This window comes from Neolamprologus multifasciatus, chromosome 19 (assembly GCF_963576455.1).
Source record: "Neolamprologus multifasciatus chromosome 19, fNeoMul1.2, whole genome shotgun sequence".
Classification (NCBI taxonomy): Eukaryota; Metazoa; Chordata; class Actinopteri; order Cichliformes; family Cichlidae; genus Neolamprologus; species Neolamprologus multifasciatus.
In genome coordinates this window covers 20,007,796-20,025,231 of record NC_140457.1, presented here as the reverse complement: position 1 = coordinate 20,025,231, position 17,436 = coordinate 20,007,796, and the positions used below count along the sequence as shown (strand labels likewise).

The window sequence follows — 17,436 nt, the reverse complement described above, 5'->3', positions numbered from 1 at the left end:
GATACAAAGACTTCTTTGACTGTCGGTTTATACAGAAATTGGTTACTTTAAAAAAAATCATCTGTATGTGATGGTTAATGTATTCCAGTAGTTATTTTTTTTATACATATATAACTATTTCCCCACAGATTTCAATGATATTTCTACAATTCCCTGGATGTATTTTAACAATTGAAGGACAGTCAAGGTCACATCATGCTGCAAAGATGTCTATTTGTAGCCTGATAACTTACAAACACTGTCTCTTTGGGGTATCGCCTCTGCCCTGCATGGAAACAGTGACTTAGTTTCATCCCACACAGCAACAAATAATCATCTGTGCAGCTGACTGATCGAATGCAGTTCTGTTTTAGGGTTAACTACAAAAAACCCCAAAAGGCATTAAAACACAGGTGTAATTACTGGAAATATATCAAAGTAATGCCTCGTGTGTGGCTTGTAATTCTACCAAAAGTTGTGCTGTGTTTTATTCTTTACTTTCACACTAATTGTGGCTGGACCTGTGAAGACGAGAATGAAGAATAAATGAAAAAGCAAGAAGGAACAATTAAAAAAACAAAAACAAAAAAAGACTATGAAAGAAGATTGATTTAACTGCCAAAACAGTGTCTAAGCACAGTGGATCCACATTTTGTGGCGTAGCGCTCAGTGGCTGGTTCTCCTCCACGACCGAGGCCCCAAACGTAAGTGCTGCTAGTTTGCTGCTTCTTCCCAATCGTAAACTGTAGGAACTTGCACTACAACCTTCACTTGGCCTCCAGCTGCTGCAGCAGGGGGCTCACCTCACCCTCCGGAGTTTTGACACTGTCTGTCCTGACAATACACGTGGGGCGGTGGCGGTTGAGCATGAGGATCAGCTGCTGTCGTTCAAGCTTCAGCTCCTCGATCTGGGCTTTAAGGTCGGAATTTAACATCTCTAGCCTTTCCGACTCCTGCCATGGGATTGGAAGGAAGACAAAGTGATAATTGTGGAAAGAGTGAGACACAAGTTGAGTATGTGAGAGTGTGCAATCATGCAAAGGAGGCTCCTTAGATGTGCCTCACCTTTTGTAGATAATCTGTCCTCTCCTTCTTTTTGTTTCGACAGCGAGCTGCAGCCACTTTGTTTTTCTCCCGCCTTCTTTTTCTCCTCTCTTCCTCCTCGTCTCTCTAGAGACAGGCACAAGAGTTTTAAACACATCTTCAGGCACAATTAATCTGCCATACAATAGCAGGCAGTCCATGAACAGAGTAAGGATGGGAATGTTAATATTAGTATTTAACCTACTGGGCTCTTCTTTGCTATCACTGTAAACAAGTCAAAGTGACAGTTCCCCAAACTAAAGACCTTTTGGTTTGTTTTTCCCTCTACATTAGCGTGCAAGTCCTTCTGTTTCAGTCATGGTATGCATAAAAAAAAGCATTTTTGATCTGGCACAGTCTGGCATGCCTAAGCATCCTTGAACGCCAGGTAATTGATGAACCCGACATGTTTTTTTTAAGGCAGGAGAAGTCAAAGCTCACACCCTACATATATAAAGCTTATATATGTAGGGTGCTTTTTTTTTTTTTTAACTCTATTTGTAAACACTACTTTGGGACAGCATTAAAAAAAACTACCTGTACTTCTGCCACTATTACTAATCTACCTGCTCTATAAGCTACATGTCCCTTTGTGTCCACTAGATGGTCCTGTTGAATAAAATATAAACAGCAAACACATTTCTTTAGGATACAGAAGCAAGATTTTAAACACAGCTAGCAGAAAATTTCCATGCCTTTTTTTTTAACAGCAGATACATTAAAAACACACCTTGGAGCCACTTTTTAGAAATGACCTTTTAAAAAGAACATGTAAGCTGAGTAAAAACTTAAAACGTAGCCTTAGTTTAAAGGATAACGGTTATCAACTGCTTAGTGTGTCCTATACCTCAGTTTTGATTATTAGAGGCCTCTTCCCCAGACTATCCAGGAAATGCAGAGGTGACAGCATTGTCCCAAACTCCTGGAGGTCGCCAAATTTGAGCTTGTCAGTCAGCGTGGTGGCTGTGATCCCAGCCAGTGGGCCCAGGCTGGGCAGGGAGCCTGCTGTGACAGAGGGATCTGGGATTTGTCCTGGCATCGTGTCAGACTCGGTCGTGACCACAGCTAGGCGGGAGAGGGAGAAAACGGGAGATATACTCAGACAACAAACCAAGTCAGATTAAGGAAAACACATAAAAAACTGAATACATTACAGGAATGCTTTACATTTATGAGTTGATAACAAATATAAGTGCATTATGTACCATCTGTTAGAGAACTTCAATGAATCATTTGCAAGAGGTGGACTGATGTTGTTTTTATTCAATTTTGCAATATTTTCTAAAAAAAAAAAAAATTCTAAAACTTCAGGGATCATGGCAAGAACGTACATCATCTAATGCTACAGGGCCAAAAAGAGAGGTGAACAACACAAGACTAGACTCAAACAAATTCTACTTTATTCCAAGGGGCGCTAAAGGTAGCAGTTGCCAAGAAATAGTTACAGGGTGACTGTGATTTCCTGAATATGAGACATATCGAGGGGGGAGAGCCAAAATTGAGGATAAAGACGTGAAATTATGCAGCCAAAATATAGCATAATGCAGTAACGTTTAAGAAAATAGTTTGCTTTCTTTAGCTGAAAAACAAAGTTAATGCGACACTGTTTGAACACATTACCACAGTTTTGCACAGGCAAATATGTAGACAGGGACACTTCAGCATATACAAAGACAGTGAGAGCCACCCAACATGCAGGAAGTTACTACAGCAGCTCAGCGGATGTCCAAGTCACATGAAATCCCCCCAAAAAACTTCTGTCTGATGTACCTTTATCCCACATTACAGAAACAACCAAGGCAAATTATAATTAAAATATATAACCACAAGAAACAGCAATCTGGCTTGGTGTTCTTTGTGTAGACTAATGTTTATAAAAGAGGAGGGTCAAGTCTCAGTGGCTCTCCTCAGAACATGAACTCACAGGCTACATAATAATCTCACATGGAAATAACTTTTAGTTTTGCAACTTCCTCAAAGTACAGGTCATAAAGACCAAGAGGAAGTAGAGAGGCCATAAACAACATAACACTCTGCTTGCAATTAAAGCATAACAGCCATGATAAAAACGGAGAAATAATGTGTGAGCAGTTTAGCTTGAAATGAAAGCAAAAACACTTAAAGCCAAATGTAACTTTTGCTTATCATTTTATCCTCAAAATAAAACCCCAAACACACATTATGAGCCAGTGACTGCCATCTGAATGTTGATGCAGGGTGGTTTTAAACTTTCTCTACTAATAGTCACTTTATTAATGGCTAATCCTGAATGTCCCATAGAAACAACTCGCTTGATCATGGTGTATTATCACCAGACTATTTGTTTACAATGCTGAAACCCCCAGGCTATGCATGAAAGCACATTTAGAGCTGTTTAATAATGTGTAGTAATCGCTTGACCAGTTATATAGTGGTGTAGCATGCTGAATTGGTCAACTTGAAAGCGGAAGTTTTTTTTTCTATGGTGCGGCATTAAGCCCATCTTACGTAACTTTGTGCTTCCATCAGAGACCTGCAGTGATAAAATGTTACAGCTTTCCGTCCACAGCCGCTCGGATAACCCGTATTTTGAGAATCAGTGCGAGGCACTAATGTAAACGGCGGACTAGACAAAACAAGAACATTTTGTTCTGAATTGTGCACGCCGTGATTCATGAAAAAGGAGCATGCAAACAAAAGAAAATGACCTTTCTGCAGCACGATCACTAAAGCTGTCAGGTTTGCTTTAACAGAGAAATTCAGACAATGCATCGATCGTATAATCGAAAACATCAGACCTGCCCGCTGCCTCTTCGCAAACTATGCTCGTTATGACCTATGTGTGGCGCGCCAATAAGCTATTCAGCATGTACCAAAAATAAATAAATAAATAAATAAATTAAATATGCAGCTCTCGACTTCTGAAGTTTTGTATACCGACCTGACTTTGATCCCAGGTGCAACAAATGTCCTTTCTTCTGGTCAGCCGAGGGTCGAGAGTATATTTTAAAAAGTGGAAATCGTTGCATCAGCCCGATTTTAAACGTGATCCCAATCTGGGAGGATTTGGGAATGCGGAAATTAGGCTATGCCAGCCAAACGTAAGCAGGGATGTTAGAAAAAAAAGTAGCCTACATAGTGGGGGCAGAAGTGGGGAAGTCGCACCGCTCCTCCCATAAAGAAACAGGGAGGCTGCATACTGCTGCTGCCGCTGCAACCACAATAATACGACTCAGATGCAGGCCTGCGCTGGAAAAGCAGTACGGCCACTGATCTACAGTGAACTCCCACCTCCTCTTCTTCAGCAGCGAATATCTAAAGGGTACTACAAATAAAAATATATTTGTATTTGAAATCTTTTAAAGGAATTTCACTTTAAGTTTCTTTGGAGGAAAAACCCCCTCATAATTCAAAGTCCACAAACTGATCAGCACCGAGCACCACTGTGAACGCAGATTTATTGTAGTTATTCAGCAGCATAGTTAAGCAATATATGCCCATTTTACTTTTTTAATTTAAACAAATAAGTCAAAGTCTGAAAGGTAAAAAAATAAATCATAAGTTACATCTTGATAAGATATATATATATATCTATATATATATAATAGTATATAGCACTGAATGTTTTCATGGAAAACTTTCAACATTTTAACAATGAGGTCAAACCACACTTGATGAGGTACGCAGGTACTTAGATGGATATGTAAATACATTTACATCAATCAGTACACTACTGACACCAAAAAACACAAAACCATACTGTTACATTAAATTCCACGTTACAGCTTAGATCTAGTAACAGATCAGATATGAGCTTTGAAAATTATTTGGAATTTTTCAGCATGCGTTTAAAATCAAAACTTACTTCAGTCCTTTCGGTTAAATTAAAAGCCATGCTTTTAGCTACATCACTCTGTTGACTATGTATCTGAAGACAGTTTATATGTTTGCTTAGTCATGTACAAGACTTTTCATGAATGTGTTCCTTGAAGCATTACAGCATACGTTGTTCATATCATTTCAACGTCGGGAACCTGCAAACAGAGAGACCAGAAAGAGATCAAACAGATCAGCGCCTCTTTGCATTTTATAAGGCTAGGAGAGTCGGAGAGTTGAGGATGTCGACAGAATCGCCCTTGCTTCCTCCGCCTTTATGGCTGTCTAGTCCCTCTGTGAGAGAGTCCAGCTCAGGGCACGCAAATGTGAACACAGACAGGTAGCTGCTGCAGGTAGGGGTGGAGGTGACCACGGGAGTGCTGAGAGGCTCCAGGTCGCTGGAAACCGACTTATACAGAGTCTCCCAGTCCGAGACCCCGAGAGAACTACTCAGATCTATGTCTGGCACGGATCGAGCTGTCTCCATGGGAGTCTTCTCCTCCAGTGTGGGTAAAATATTGTCCAGTAGCCCCTCCTTAAGGTCCAGGGAGGGCTCGAGATCACAGATGTTGATTTCAGCACTTGCACACAGCAAAATATTCGAGTTCCCAGAGATGGCTGTGGACGGATCACTGGGGTCGTCCATGTCTTGGAGTGATGGAGCTTCTTGCGTGCCATCCTCTGGAAGCCTGTCCTCGTCTGGACTGGGCGGTAGGCCTGGAGACCCTGTGGACTCTTGGAAAATGGATTCAAGCTCTTCTGACACCTGGCACACCGGCTTATGTGTAGCAAGAATAAATTCGAGCCGTTCTTTCTCTTTGATTAGGTTGGCTATTTCGGTCTCCAGGGCAGCCTTTTCCTCCTCCAGCTTGTCTGTCTCCTTTAAACAGATCGACACCAAAAAATCATCCATGTGGAAAATCAAACAAACAAACAAAAAGCAAAACACACCGCAGTAGGTGTAAATGACAGCTGAGCAAATTAATCACTGTTTACTTACAGCTTGCAGTGTATCTGTGAGCTCCCTCCTTCTGTTGCGACACTTTGCTGCAGCCATTTTATTCCTCTCCCTTCTTATCCTCTTCTTCTCCTCCTCCTCAGGAGACAGCTGGGATGTAAGGGAAATAATTCAGTCATTACCACGAAGAATCCAGCCATTTCTTCCCCTAATCCACAACACCCGCTCCCAGTTCGCCCTCTGAAGAGTGGCAAAAGCATGTTTCACTGCAATGCGTCTAAAAATAGACTATTGTTGCAGACTTGCTGTGACCTGAATATAAATTGACTGCCTAAGGAAGGCACACAGCCCGCACACGGCACCAGAGGAGCATGCACAATAGCTCGGCTGCACACAAGAAATTCAGATTGGCATATGCAAATTGACACTATTTACTGTTCTGTCCAATAGCAGGTAGACTTCATCGGAGCTAACCTACCTGCTCTGTTTTCCCCTTTCTGGCAGCATTTTTTCCCTTACTCCCGCCCGCTTTGGGTGTTGCCTGGTGAGAGCTTCGCGGTTCATTGGCTTGCTTGCTACCCAGAGACGGGGAGACAGATGTAATAATCGTAGGCTGGACCATCCACTGGAAATCTGGGGTAGAGGAAATTGCTGTAACCGTTGGAACAAATGGAGTGTCTTCAGTGCTCATGTCTTGGCAGACCTCCTGAAAAAGCAGAGATAGTACTGATAATGAGGACTACAGTTACATTTATTCATTTATACCAGAGGTTTCACGTGTCTCTGATTGTGATGCTGAAAATCAATAAAAGCCTCTTAATCATTTGTTTATAGTCTAAAACAGAGGATACCCTGCATGTGGTGTCTCTTCTTGAAATATACCCGACCAGAAATAGCCTTCTCCCAGATCAATATTTGACTTTATCATTGTTTCTGACGTCAACACTGACGCAGAGATGCTGTGGAGTCTCCTGAATGGATTTATTTTTCTCAATGAACCGCTGCATCGACACGCTTGCATTTTGGTCCCAGGACGTCGGAATCATAACAACCGACCTACAGGGCTATTTTGTCACATTTCCACATGCACAGATTTCCGATGTCTCACGTCTTATAGGCATATATGTATATATAAATATGATGCTTTAAAATTAACCGCATCCAGTTAATTTAAATCTTATCAATCAGTTCCCCTCCCCCTCCCTCAGAGATGAAAGCATTTGAGCATCCAGTCGGTGGCTCACTTTAAAAAAGAAAAGAGAGAGAGGTAGAGAAAATGGTGATCTTTAATCTGTTTTAAACGGGGTGCCTCTTGGGTAGCGTGTTAAATAAATGATCAACAAAGCCATTCATACCTTTGCATTGCTCTCTGTGGAGGACGCTGGAGAGCTCGCCTCCTCTGGCGTCTTCTGGCAGAGTGTCCCGACAGGAGACTCTGCCCGGCAGGTGGGGGAGACTGAATCCATGTCAGGCGTCAGGTTGTTTTGATACATCACGAGGAGAAAAAAAAAGAAAAAAGAAAGAAAGAAAAGCAAAATCACACACACGCACACACACGAGTCCTGATTAATGACAAATATGACTGTGGCCTTCCGCTGGGGAAGAGCAGCTCGGGTCTTTTCTCCAGGTATAGTCTACCTGGTAACTGGACGACTAGAATGCAAGCCCCTCCTTTTATGCTCTGCTAGAATTTTATGAATGAACCAAGACTGTACCATCCGCGGAGGGGGGGTCAGACTGACAGCCACATAGGCATATTTTGGAGTAAAAGGCCATCCTGTTGACGTTTATCCACCATTATATGCACTCCATGAGCGATATCTAACACTTTATCCCCTTTGGTTTGTTTGTGTTTACACCAGTTAGACACCGCAAGATAACCAGCCCCCCCCCCCCCCCTCTCTCTCTCTCATTCACAAAAATGGCTATCGGCCTCTTATTAATGCAATATGGGATGAAAAACGCGAGTCTATTTATAAATATGCCTATGTAACCATTTCCTGGGCGATAAACTTAACGTCGTGCTGTATCAATTTAGTCAAAGGTTAAATAGAGCCGTGGTGGACACGGCTCCTCTTCAATAAAACCTCATTTGATTCCAAGGTCAAGTGAACACGTTTTGCTCGACCATTTTAAAATACACACTGCAGCTTAGCATTTATATTTAGCTCCATAATTTATCCGAATCCAAAACCTCATCTCATCTCCATTCGCCATTTCACATTGATAAAATGCGGACTATGCTGGGAGGTTTTAGCTGTGTGACAGGCATCTGTTGTCGAGCTCAGGCTTTTTTCCCACCGAAGATAAGAATCAGGGATTGTTCGCAGACATAATGAAATGATGCTGAATTGTTTACTTGGGAGGGACATGTGGGGGCGGGCAAGTCACGTGGCATGACCCGGAACTGTGGGGGAAGAAGGGGTCTGCAACATAGCTGCTCAATACTCCAATCACAACAAAGGAGCAGCGCTGCGTCGATGCTGTGCGCCTACTGTACCCGACAGCGCTCTCGCTTCAAGTCTCTCTGCCGCCCAACTCTAGAGCATGTCTGCAAGAATGTGCTGCTGCAAGGCGAGGAGGCCTGCAAAGACACCCAAAAGCTGCTATACATTTTAATTTAATTAAACATAGCGCTCCAATTAATTCACTCCCTTTGCTCCAACTGGGAATTATTTAAATGGCACAGCCTACCAGAGTACGGTTACTGATTATGATCATCCCTTTATGACCACAGTGCACCATCTCCTGGTGGCTGATTCAAGCACGTTAATGCACCATGTCACAAAGCTTAAATCATATCAAACTGGTTTCTTGAACATGACACTCGTGTCCCCATACTCAAATGACCTGTGTAATGTTATCATATCACTATGGTCAACAATCTTGAATGTTTCCAGCACCTTGTTGAGTCTGTGCCAAAAATAATTAATTAATTATAAGAATTTCTTATAGTAATATCTATTATTTTAAATAAATTATATCTCAATGAGCTATCAGCAATTTTTTTTGTGAAGTAACATAATAGGCAAAAAATGTTTATGGGAACTGAAAACTCCCAGAATAAAGTTGTTAAACTGAACATGATGCGCATGTGGAAGCAAAGATGTGAAGGATTTTCATAGCACTGACATTTATAACATTATGAGCACCACACGATAAAATCCAAACTACTACAGCTAACAAAACTTACTGTTACTCACATCATGTTACATACGTTATACTTACAGTCCTCTGAAAAAGTATTTCCCCCTTTTTGATTTCATGGGTTTTTGCATATTTGTCATACTTGCATGTTTCATATCATCAAATAAATTTTAAGAACAAAGAAAGATAACCAGAGTAAATAGAAAATGCTGTTTAAAAAAAAAGTTTATCAACTGTTCTTGGCCTATGTGAAAATGTAATTGGCCTCTAATCCTAATAAGTAGTTGCGTCACCCTTGGCAGAAAGAATTACAACAAAGTGTTTGTGATAACTGGCAAAGAGTCTTTCACATCACTGTGGAGGAAATTTGGCCCACTCTTCTTTTTAGAACTGTTTTAATTCAGCCACATTGAAGGGTTTTCGTGAATGGTCTGTTTAAGGTCAATGGGACTTTTTAACAAGGCAATTACTTTTTTATATGTGGCCAGGGAGGTTTGGATAGCTTTTCCCCCCCTCAACATATAAAATAATTAATTGAAAACAGCATTTTATATTTAGTTGGATTATCTTTATCTAATATTAAAATTAGTTTGATGATCTGAAACATTAAGTGTGATAAATATGCAAAAAAGGCAAACAGGCTTTCACAGTGCTGTATATATCTTACTATGACTTTCTGTTGCTTTAGATTACAAGAAAAAAGCTTGAGCCATAGAATTTGGGCAAAGAAACAGGAATATCTGAACCATTTAATAAGTTATGAATCTTTTTTTTTTTTTTTTTTTTTTTAAGAAACAAAACAACACATTTAAACACAAAATACACACCCTTAAGTATTCCCATATAGCTTCCATGCTTTATACATTCTTCTCAACTTTCGGAGGTTGGGTTTCTGGACTTCCTGCAAGGACAACAATACTTAGTCATCATCACAATATTGCACTGGACAATTCCTTGAATCTGACTTTTAGTCCAGAGTTCAAATGTGGAATGTGTTCTGGTACCGTGTGGTCTTTGTCCAAATGAAGGACGTCTACGAGGGGAACAATAGATGGACGGCCATGAGCACACTGGAAGGGCAGCTGGCAGGCAGACAAGGATGCCACCAAGCTGTAGCATTCATCTCTACTTAGGGTGTCGTTGAATTTGATGGCACCTGTTCAATGCAAGCATGTATAAAAATAACAAGCATAAAGAGGCTCAGAATCACAGAAAAAATATATTCAAGGCCTGAGAGAAGCTGTTTATCTTTACCGTGGCATGCTAGTGAGGCGAGCACTTTCAGAACAGTGAGAGGCAAAGTTCCTCTCACTCTACCTGTTGAGCGGAGTAGCTGGGGAACGAAAAAAGAGACAAACCAAATATATTACTCCAAAACAAATAGTACATACCATTGTGCATCACAGAACTTTAGTACATAGGAAAACAGAAAAAAATCTAGCTTACCTCAATCTGCTCTCGAAGATACTCCTGTCAGATAAAATTAAGCAGTACATATCAGAGAACAGCTTTGTAAAAGCCTCACTTAGCAAAAAACAGTGAAACAGTAAACAGTTTTACCTCAGCAATTGGCTTTATAACAGATGGTCTTCCTCGCCTCAGCTCATTACTCTCTTTTTCCATAAAACACAATGGCACTTTCCCGACAAACACTTTTAGATCTGCTGCCTGTGAAAAATGAACTTCCAGGCCCAAACTCCTTAGATGTGGCTGACAGGACCTGTAGGAAAATACAAGAACAGTCTATGAGTACTAACTAAATAACATCTGAACACAAACTCTATGTACTACTGCTAGTCTACAAAGCTTAAGCATGTGGTGCAAAAAAATACAACAAAGTAGTATACTTGACCATTTATTAAATAGTATCTCTAGGCACTTTGTTTTTCAGAATGACAATGACTCCAAACACACTGCCAATACAGTAAAAGCATGCCTGGATAGAAAAAAACATGCTGGAACACTATCATTCATGGACCGGCCTCCCTAGAGGACTACAACATTACTGAAGCAGTGTGGGACCATCTTGACAGAGAACAGAACAAAAGGCAGCCAACATCCAAAGAATGTCCTTCAATAAGTCTGGAAAATCATTCCTGAAGACTACTTAAAGAAAGAAAAGCTTGCTTAAAAGACTTCAGGCCATTCTTAAGGATAAAACTGGTCACCAAATATTATCAGAACTGTACAAACTCTGTTTTTGCCTCATATACTCTATTTCCATGAACGTTTTCAATAAACAACTGCACCTATTTCCCATTTTCCTAACAAAACATGAAGAAATGAGGGGTGTTTGAAGATATTTACTATATGTATTCTGTCTTTGCAGGCTTTCCCTCTTTGCTTGTTGCCCAATACACCCAATAGATTTCCATACCTAAGCAGCCTTATCTCCTCTTCTGTTACACTGATCCCAAGAGGTGGCAAAATGGTTGAAGTACACAGGCATCTCTCTCCTGGGACATCTGGGTCATCTTCATATGAATCTGTGACAGCACAAACAGCTATGACTGCAGAATTACAATAAGGACCCGTTAACAGCATTATCAGTGTTTCAATAACAAAACTAAACTACTGTTCACTTCTTCTTCTTTTTTCTTTTTTTTTTTACCTGCAATTAAATTTTCAAGTCGCACTCTTTCATGTGCAGCATGTTGATCTACCAGCACCAACAGGTTTCCTGTTTTGTAATTGAAAATGTACAAATAAATAAATAAACATGTCTCATGAAAACAATAAATGACAAAGATTTAATGTTTCTAACTTCACCTTTAGTTTCAGTGTGTTCCACCAGCTCGTCATCCTTAGTACTAATAAGGCATGCAAGAAACTTTTTATCCACCTGATGAATAACCTATAGGAGAATTGCATCACAGCTTTATGACAGCGTTTTACTGAAATTTGTAAAACTGCTAATAAAAAGTGGTTAAAGCTGAGAGATTAATTTGCCTTCATGGAGTGAATCATAGACTTAGAGAAGCGGTATGGAAAAAGGACATTGTGGATCTTTACGGCCAGTCCGTCAGCTTGTCCACTGGAAATATCCACACCGACCTGTGGAGGGATGATGTAGTATCAAAAACAAAACCACCGAAGTGAAATCTGTCTTTGTGTTTTGCTATGAGCCAATCAGTTGGAGTCATTATTAAATCGAGTTAATACAAAGTAAAAATATGTTTTCATTACCATTGGAGGGCGGACAAACACGGGATTATTCCATTTTGAGTACAATGAAAAAAGTGAGTTTGAGCTTTCACCAACATCACCTGTAAAGACGAGATAATAAAAAGCTGCAAATTATCAACTGCATTTTGTACATTATCTGAGGTCATGACCTTACAGCCTACACGCTTATAAATCTGTGAGGTACCCCTACCATCAGGCCCTGATCTAATCACCCTTTCTGGTCTGGATTTAGGCAGGAATGGCAACACTAGATCCACCTGAAATGGGTAACACCTGTATTCCATCCCTACATGGACATGACGGCATGCATTAAAACAGTAAACAAATGATCTGTATTAATGTGCATATGTGCAATTTTGTGTGCTAACTTACCCATTTCAGAAATGACACTAACTGCTAAATTGGTGACATCAGACGTGCAGCGCACTTGAGTTTCCTCCATAGCTGGGTCCTCATATTTGCTGAGCCCGGTCACTCTGTTCACATAAACCGTCTTTCCGACAGATGCGTCGTACTGTTGGAGCCAGTCGCTCGATGTGATATCCTCTTCATTCATAGCAAGTTCAGGGTTTAAAATGCAACCTGAGGCTGGCCTCACATTGAACTCAGGGTCACAGGGAATCTCATTGCTATCTTGGTTACCGTCAATTCCAGTACTGACACAGATAGTATCCTTTGAGATGTTTCTGGAAAAATCCAATGATACCTCTGAATCATCTGTCCCATGTTGTTTCAAATGACGGAGTTTAGCTGCCAAAGATTTTTTACCTTGGTTCTGTGCTGATTCTGATTTTATCTTAGTGAAAATAGAGAGAGCTGGCGGGCTTTGGAGGCTGTTCTTTGCCTCATCTTTGTCCTGCATCTCATCTTCTTGTTGAACTTCCTGGAAAATTGATGTATTCAAAACAACGCGGTCTGTCTGAGGAGTGTCGTTCTTCAAATGAGCCTTGGGTAACTGCGATTTGAGTTCACCAGATTTAACACATGTTCGTCGAAACTTGTCAAGAGATCCAGACAATTTATGGCATGAAATTATCTTGGAAATCTTTGAGGGGACAACAGAGGAAGAGTCTCTGTATTGTTTCTGAGAAGATCTCCTTGTGTCTAGTGAGATTTTGCGTTTCGCAACAGAAGCTTTTTCTTCAGATTTTACTGTTAAACTTTCCTCCTGAAATACTGGCCTATTGTTTTGCAAAAGGTCCTGAGTCTGCAGACTCTCTTGAATATATTGATCAGACAATCTGACCTTTCTCTTACTTACTAAAGTCTGCGCATGGCAGCTTGTATCCTGACAGTCAGGTACTATTCTCTCAGTGTAGTTTAAAGCAGGCTGGGCTTGTTGAATGAAGCTGTCATCTCCTTCTTTTAAAAGTAGCTCTCTTGAAATATGCAAAATATTAGAACCTTCCCCAGCTTCACTATATGCGGGCTCCACTTCTTTATTAATTTTATAAGATAAAGGTTCCACTGTAGCCAGATCAGACATCAGCTCATCGCTACACGCATTGTTTAAACCTTTTTCACTGTGTACATTTTGCAACTCATTTGTACTTATCTTTTGCTGGCCTGGTTGTTCACTTTTATCCGATCTAGCCTCCAGGCAAACACCATCTGTAGAAACACTGTCACCTGTGTGATTACGATGAACAGATTCAGATGCCAGTCTCGTGCCAACGCTACAGTCCATTGTAGAAATACTGGTAGCTGTTTGGCCACCTTTGTCACCGTTCTCTTCTGGTTCTGTTTTGTCAGTTCCAAACACTCTTGGAGATGCATAGTCCAAGTCGTCTTGAGTAATGACAGCCACCAAGTTCTCCCTCCTCAGGAAAGCTTTCACTGCTTCTTCAACACAGAGCAACATGCCATCCCAGTCTTTGAACTCTATTAGAGTTTTGGCAGGCTCGAGGGAAATGTCATACTCTGAGTAAGAGCATTTAATATTGATGATATACACTCCATACAGATCTTGGCTTCGCTTGTGCTTCGGACTTCTGATGACAGACTGCCCATCCGGACTGTCATTCTTCTGGTTCGAACTGGTCAGTCGGCGCAGGAGAACATTCAGCAGCTTGTGAATACGTGTTTTCAACAGCAGTCTTTCATTCACATACAGGAACTGTAAGCTGTTGTTGTAGTGGCCCTCTCTGCCAATGTAACCCATCACTTCAAACTGTTTGTATGTGTGGCTGATTTCTCCCAGCTTCTCTGCTCGCCCGAGATTATGTATCTGAACAAATCTGTGATAAGTGTTTCTTGCTTTCGGGAGCTGCACCATCATGGCTCCTGTGCAGTCATTCTTCAGGGTGAAGGAAACAGAGGGGTGCATCAGGGAAATAGCTTCCACTCTGTGCCTGATCCTCTCACCCTCCAGGACGGCATCAACCCTCTTCCTTCGGACAGGCATGTTGTGGAAGAAGTTACAAATGATGACAGTTGTGCCCGCTGAGGGTCGAGCAGCCTCTGCTTCAAAGACCTCCAAGCCCTTCCCCTCTTTGAATATTTTAACGTGTGTTTTTACAGATGATCTGGTCCGGGAGGAGATTTCAACAAGTGTGGCTAAAGAAACTAAACTCGCCAAGGCTTCCCCTCTGAAACCATACCACCTGAGGTTGTCCAGGTCCGCCACAGAAGTGCATTTACTTGTGTGGTATCTATTCCCAACACAGTCCATGTCCTCGGCGCTCATCCCAGCACCGTTATCGATCACCTGAATTTTAAATGCCTCCATGTCCATTCGGACTCCCACACAGGTCGCCCCGGCATCGATGCTGTTTAAAATCAGCTCCTCCACACACTGCTGAAGCGAGGGGATAGCGACACCGGAGCGAAGCTTCCCCTGAACCTCTTTGGGTAAACACTTAATCATAATGGGAATTAAATTCAGTTCTCTTTGTATCTATGGTCTATCACCTGTACCGGCGACCGCAAAGTAAGAAGTTAGTTAACCGTTGCTAAGTAGTTAATGCTAGCTAATTCCAAAGGGGACTTTTTGACAGCGACACATTTTGAAGTAAAACCCTCTTTTATATTTCATTAAATATGATAAAATATTTAGCATAATAAAACCATGCCCTCAAATACCTCAGCTGTTGTGTACAGTCAACGTGAAACAAAAACACAGGCCTATGACCACTTAAAACTGGCTAATATTATAATACTGCCACCTTCTGGTGTGGTTGAATTTACTGCTGCGTTCGTCTCGACTCGGAAACTTCTATCCGTATGATAATCAGTTTCCTTTTTTCTATCGTTTCATCAATTCGTTTAAATGACTTCAGCTATATACAATGCTGATATTAATGTTTACAGTTTGTCATAGTCACCCCTTTCGATTGTTTACACTTGCGTCTTTGTAGCTGGGAATTCGGAGCTTTACTGGAAAATTTCGATCTGACTTGAATGTGCCATGTTCACCAGACATCTTCTTTCGTAAGTTAGCCTGCTTTTACTGCATACCGCCACCTCCTGTACGGAGTGTGCTGTTCAATGTGCTTATACACCCAGTCAGTTTTCCTTTCTGCAGTCAACAAAACAATTTCAGTCACATCTCCCTCACTTAGCTTGCCCACTGTATGCCTCGATATGGATAAAACTCAAGCAAGAGTGGCCAGGTCTGCAACATCATCCTAACATGTCTCAATTCATCAAGTTACAGTGAAAAAACACGTTTTATTAATAACTTTAAATGCCCCGTTTGTGTACAAGTGTGCCAGTAAGTCTGCACAGACACATCAGATACACCTGTATCTTTCATACCAACATGAAGTCAAATTATTTGCTGACCTACCGACTTTATTGGTATGTGTGGCGTTTACCTGTTATCTTAAACCAGAAGACAGAACAATATCAGGGTGTTTGTCCTTGGAATAACTGAGCTTGTATCAGTATCTTGATAATTTAGCAAAATAGTTTTATGTCACCTTATGCGTAAATAGTCTTTAAGAACTTCTGATGAACCCTGAAAAGGTGTTATTATTACAGCTTTCTTTTGAAAATAGGCAAGCACACACATGTGCCTGTTTGCATGACCATGAGAACAAATATAATTTTGTTAAAGGTTTCTAAAAAAAAAAAAAAAAAAAATTTGAACAGTGTAGCCACCTCCGCTAACCACTTTAAATGCAGAGTATAGGTCCTTCACAACCAGGCATGTTAAAGCTGACTGAGTTCAATATTCCTTTACTGCTGTTATTGCAATAAAATCAGACAATGTGAGTCCCAATGAAGGAAGTTCCCATTTATTAATGTTGTTACATATTCTGTGAACATTTAGGAGATCAAACGAATGCAGTACACCTCTTCCTCCCATTCAGTTTAAATGTTAAATTCCAACCAGTAAAAACAAAAAAGACTAAATAAATAAAACATCTGCATAAGTTAATATTAAAGACACAGTTATTTTACTACATTGAAAGATGAATGTTCTAGGCTGTCAACTTCTTTCTCATTCTTGAACTCTGCCTTGGTTATGTGTGACTTGGGGCTCCCAGTGGATCTCAGCCATTCTTGCATTTCCTTCACCTTTTTGCGTGGGCCTTGTAGCTGCCCTTGCACTGTTCCTGCTGGTGTGTTTTGGACCCAGCCAACAAGGCCAAGTTTCTTCCCTTCTGCCTGAAAGAAGAAAAAAAAACCCAAAAGGGATTATTATTATTATTATTATTGAGATCGTGGAGGGCAAAAGAGATGTCATAATAGTAAGAAAATGGCACTATTGGACAAATATCGACTAGAAATATTTAAAATGGTAGTTGTAATATTCAGCATTAATGAGACATATCCCCCCCACCCCCTAAAAACGTAATCATGGGAATACAGGGACAATGTCAAACTCACCTGCGTGTATTTCCGAAAAAATACACCTTGCACTCTGCCAAAAATCTCATAATCCACTGAAATTAGGTCTTCATCGGCCATAACGGATCTTTAAAAAAAAGAAGAAAAAAAAAGGCAGTCCTTTAATGCTTAAAGGTGATTTGTAATCACAGGTGACTGAAACTATGTCAACATAAATCATACATAGCACACCTAGCTTAGTATTACTGCTACTTTACTGCGCAAAAACTCGCTATCATTTAATTTACCTGAATTTTATCCAGAAGCCGTGAAACACCGACCCAGTTCCGAATTACACCAAATTCAAAACATACGAGACGCCACTTCTTCTTCCTCTTCTTCTTTGAGTTCCTAATTGCATTATCGCCACCTACTGGGCTGGAACAGAGGATTAC

At 40.8% G+C, this 17,436-nt stretch overlaps 4 protein-coding genes across 11 annotated transcripts; all 4 read right to left on the bottom strand.

Annotated features, from left to right (window-relative positions):
- Nucleotides 1-464: 464 nt before the first annotated feature.
- On the bottom strand, nucleotides 465-4,373 carry LOC146496504 (jun dimerization protein 2-like). Of its 4 annotated transcripts, none has more exons than XM_085143891.1 (4): nucleotides 3,983-4,373; nucleotides 1,910-2,127; nucleotides 1,045-1,149; nucleotides 465-932 (listed from the first exon to the last, which is right to left on the bottom strand). In XM_085143891.1, the coding sequence occupies exons 1-4, from the start codon at nucleotides 4,068-4,070 to the stop codon at nucleotides 747-749; spliced, it is 597 nt and encodes a 198-aa protein (XP_085000017.1). In that variant the 5' UTR covers nucleotides 4,071-4,373; the 3' UTR covers nucleotides 465-746. The 4 variants fall into 4 exon arrangements, with proteins under 4 accessions (XP_085000017.1, XP_085000018.1, XP_085000019.1 ...); XM_085143892.1 differs by lacking the exon at nucleotides 3,983-4,373 and adding an exon at nucleotides 3,750-3,973; XM_085143893.1 differs by lacking the exon at nucleotides 3,983-4,373 and adding an exon at nucleotides 3,840-3,972.
- A 109-nt stretch (nucleotides 4,374-4,482) lies between these two features.
- Nucleotides 4,483-9,107, bottom strand: fosaa (Fos proto-oncogene, AP-1 transcription factor subunit a). 2 transcript variants are annotated; one of them, XM_085143859.1, is made up of 4 exons: nucleotides 7,231-9,107; nucleotides 6,354-6,581; nucleotides 5,918-6,025; nucleotides 4,483-5,797 (listed from the first exon to the last, which is right to left on the bottom strand). In XM_085143859.1, the coding sequence occupies exons 1-4, from the start codon at nucleotides 7,366-7,368 to the stop codon at nucleotides 5,129-5,131; spliced, it is 1,143 nt and encodes a 380-aa protein (XP_084999985.1). In that variant the 5' UTR covers nucleotides 7,369-9,107; the 3' UTR covers nucleotides 4,483-5,128. The 2 variants fall into 2 exon arrangements, with proteins under 2 accessions (XP_084999985.1, XP_084999986.1); XM_085143860.1 differs by lacking the exon at nucleotides 7,231-9,107 and adding an exon at nucleotides 6,796-7,199.
- On the bottom strand, nucleotides 7,231-16,259 carry mlh3 (mutL homolog 3 (E. coli)). 4 transcript variants are annotated; one of them, XM_085143846.1, is made up of 13 exons: nucleotides 12,581-16,259; nucleotides 12,399-12,494; nucleotides 12,209-12,288; nucleotides 11,972-12,076; nucleotides 11,792-11,876; nucleotides 11,634-11,702; nucleotides 11,400-11,532; nucleotides 10,583-10,742; nucleotides 10,469-10,492; nucleotides 10,277-10,355; nucleotides 10,027-10,178; nucleotides 9,850-9,923; nucleotides 7,231-7,331 (listed from the first exon to the last, which is right to left on the bottom strand). In XM_085143846.1, exons 1-12 carry the CDS (start codon nucleotides 15,072-15,074, stop codon nucleotides 9,852-9,854), a joined length of 3,549 nt encoding a protein of 1,182 aa, XP_084999972.1. In that variant the 5' UTR covers nucleotides 15,075-16,259; the 3' UTR covers nucleotides 7,231-7,331; nucleotides 9,850-9,851. The 4 variants fall into 4 exon arrangements, with proteins under 4 accessions (XP_084999972.1, XP_084999971.1, XP_084999973.1 ...); XM_085143845.1 differs by lacking the exon at nucleotides 7,231-7,331 and having other exon boundaries at nucleotides 9,235-9,923; XM_085143847.1 differs by lacking the exon at nucleotides 7,231-7,331 and having other exon boundaries at nucleotides 9,235-9,923; nucleotides 11,400-11,508; nucleotides 12,581-16,254.
- A 171-nt stretch (nucleotides 16,260-16,430) lies between these two features.
- acyp1 (acylphosphatase 1, erythrocyte (common) type) lies at nucleotides 16,431-17,398 on the bottom strand. The gene is made up of 3 exons (XM_085143902.1): nucleotides 17,290-17,398; nucleotides 17,042-17,129; nucleotides 16,431-16,819 (listed from the first exon to the last, which is right to left on the bottom strand). Exons 2-3 carry the CDS (start codon nucleotides 17,120-17,122, stop codon nucleotides 16,604-16,606), a joined length of 297 nt encoding a protein of 98 aa, XP_085000028.1. The 5' UTR covers nucleotides 17,123-17,129; nucleotides 17,290-17,398; the 3' UTR covers nucleotides 16,431-16,603.
- Between the last annotated feature and the right edge of the window lie 38 nt (nucleotides 17,399-17,436).

What these genes read in the sequence shown, in the direction of transcription:
- mlh3 (XM_085143846.1), bottom strand. Translation starts at nt 15,074, where the DNA reads ATGATTAAGTGTTTACCCAAAGAGGTTCAGGGGAAGCTTCGCTCCGGT. An exon ending in CTATGATTCACTCCATGAAG is followed by an intron (nt 11,877 to 11,971) that starts GCAAATTAATCT and finishes ATTCTCCTATAG; the next exon opens with GTTATTCATCAGGTGGATAA. An exon ending in ATTTGGACAAAGACCACACG is followed by an intron (nt 9,924 to 10,026) that starts GTACCAGAACAC and finishes TTGTCCTTGCAG; the next exon opens with GAAGTCCAGAAACCCAACCT.
- acyp1 (XM_085143902.1), bottom strand. Translation starts at nt 17,122, where the DNA reads ATGGCCGATGAAGACCTAATTTCAGTGGATTATGAGATTTTTGGCAGA. An exon ending in TTTTTCGGAAATACACGCAG is followed by an intron (nt 16,820 to 17,041) that starts GTGAGTTTGACA and finishes TTCTTCTTTCAG; the next exon opens with GCAGAAGGGAAGAAACTTGG.
- LOC146496504 (XM_085143891.1), bottom strand. Translation starts at nt 4,070, where the DNA reads ATGCAACGATTTCCACTTTTTAAAATATACTCTCGACCCTCGGCTGAC. An exon ending in GCACCTGGGATCAAAGTCAG is followed by an intron (nt 2,128 to 3,982) that starts GTCGGTATACAA and finishes TCTCCCGCCTAG; the next exon opens with CTGTGGTCACGACCGAGTCT. An exon ending in GGACAGATTATCTACAAAAG is followed by an intron (nt 933 to 1,044) that starts GTGAGGCACATC and finishes ATCCCATGGCAG; the next exon opens with GAGTCGGAAAGGCTAGAGAT.
- fosaa (XM_085143859.1), bottom strand. Translation starts at nt 7,368, where the DNA reads ATGTATCAAAACAACCTGACGCCTGACATGGATTCAGTCTCCCCCACC. An exon ending in CCACAGAGAGCAATGCAAAG is followed by an intron (nt 6,582 to 7,230) that starts GTATGAATGGCT and finishes CTGCTTTTTCAG; the next exon opens with GAGGTCTGCCAAGACATGAG. An exon ending in TCACAGATACACTGCAAGCT is followed by an intron (nt 5,798 to 5,917) that starts GTAAGTAAACAG and finishes ATCTGTTTAAAG; the next exon opens with GAGACAGACAAGCTGGAGGA.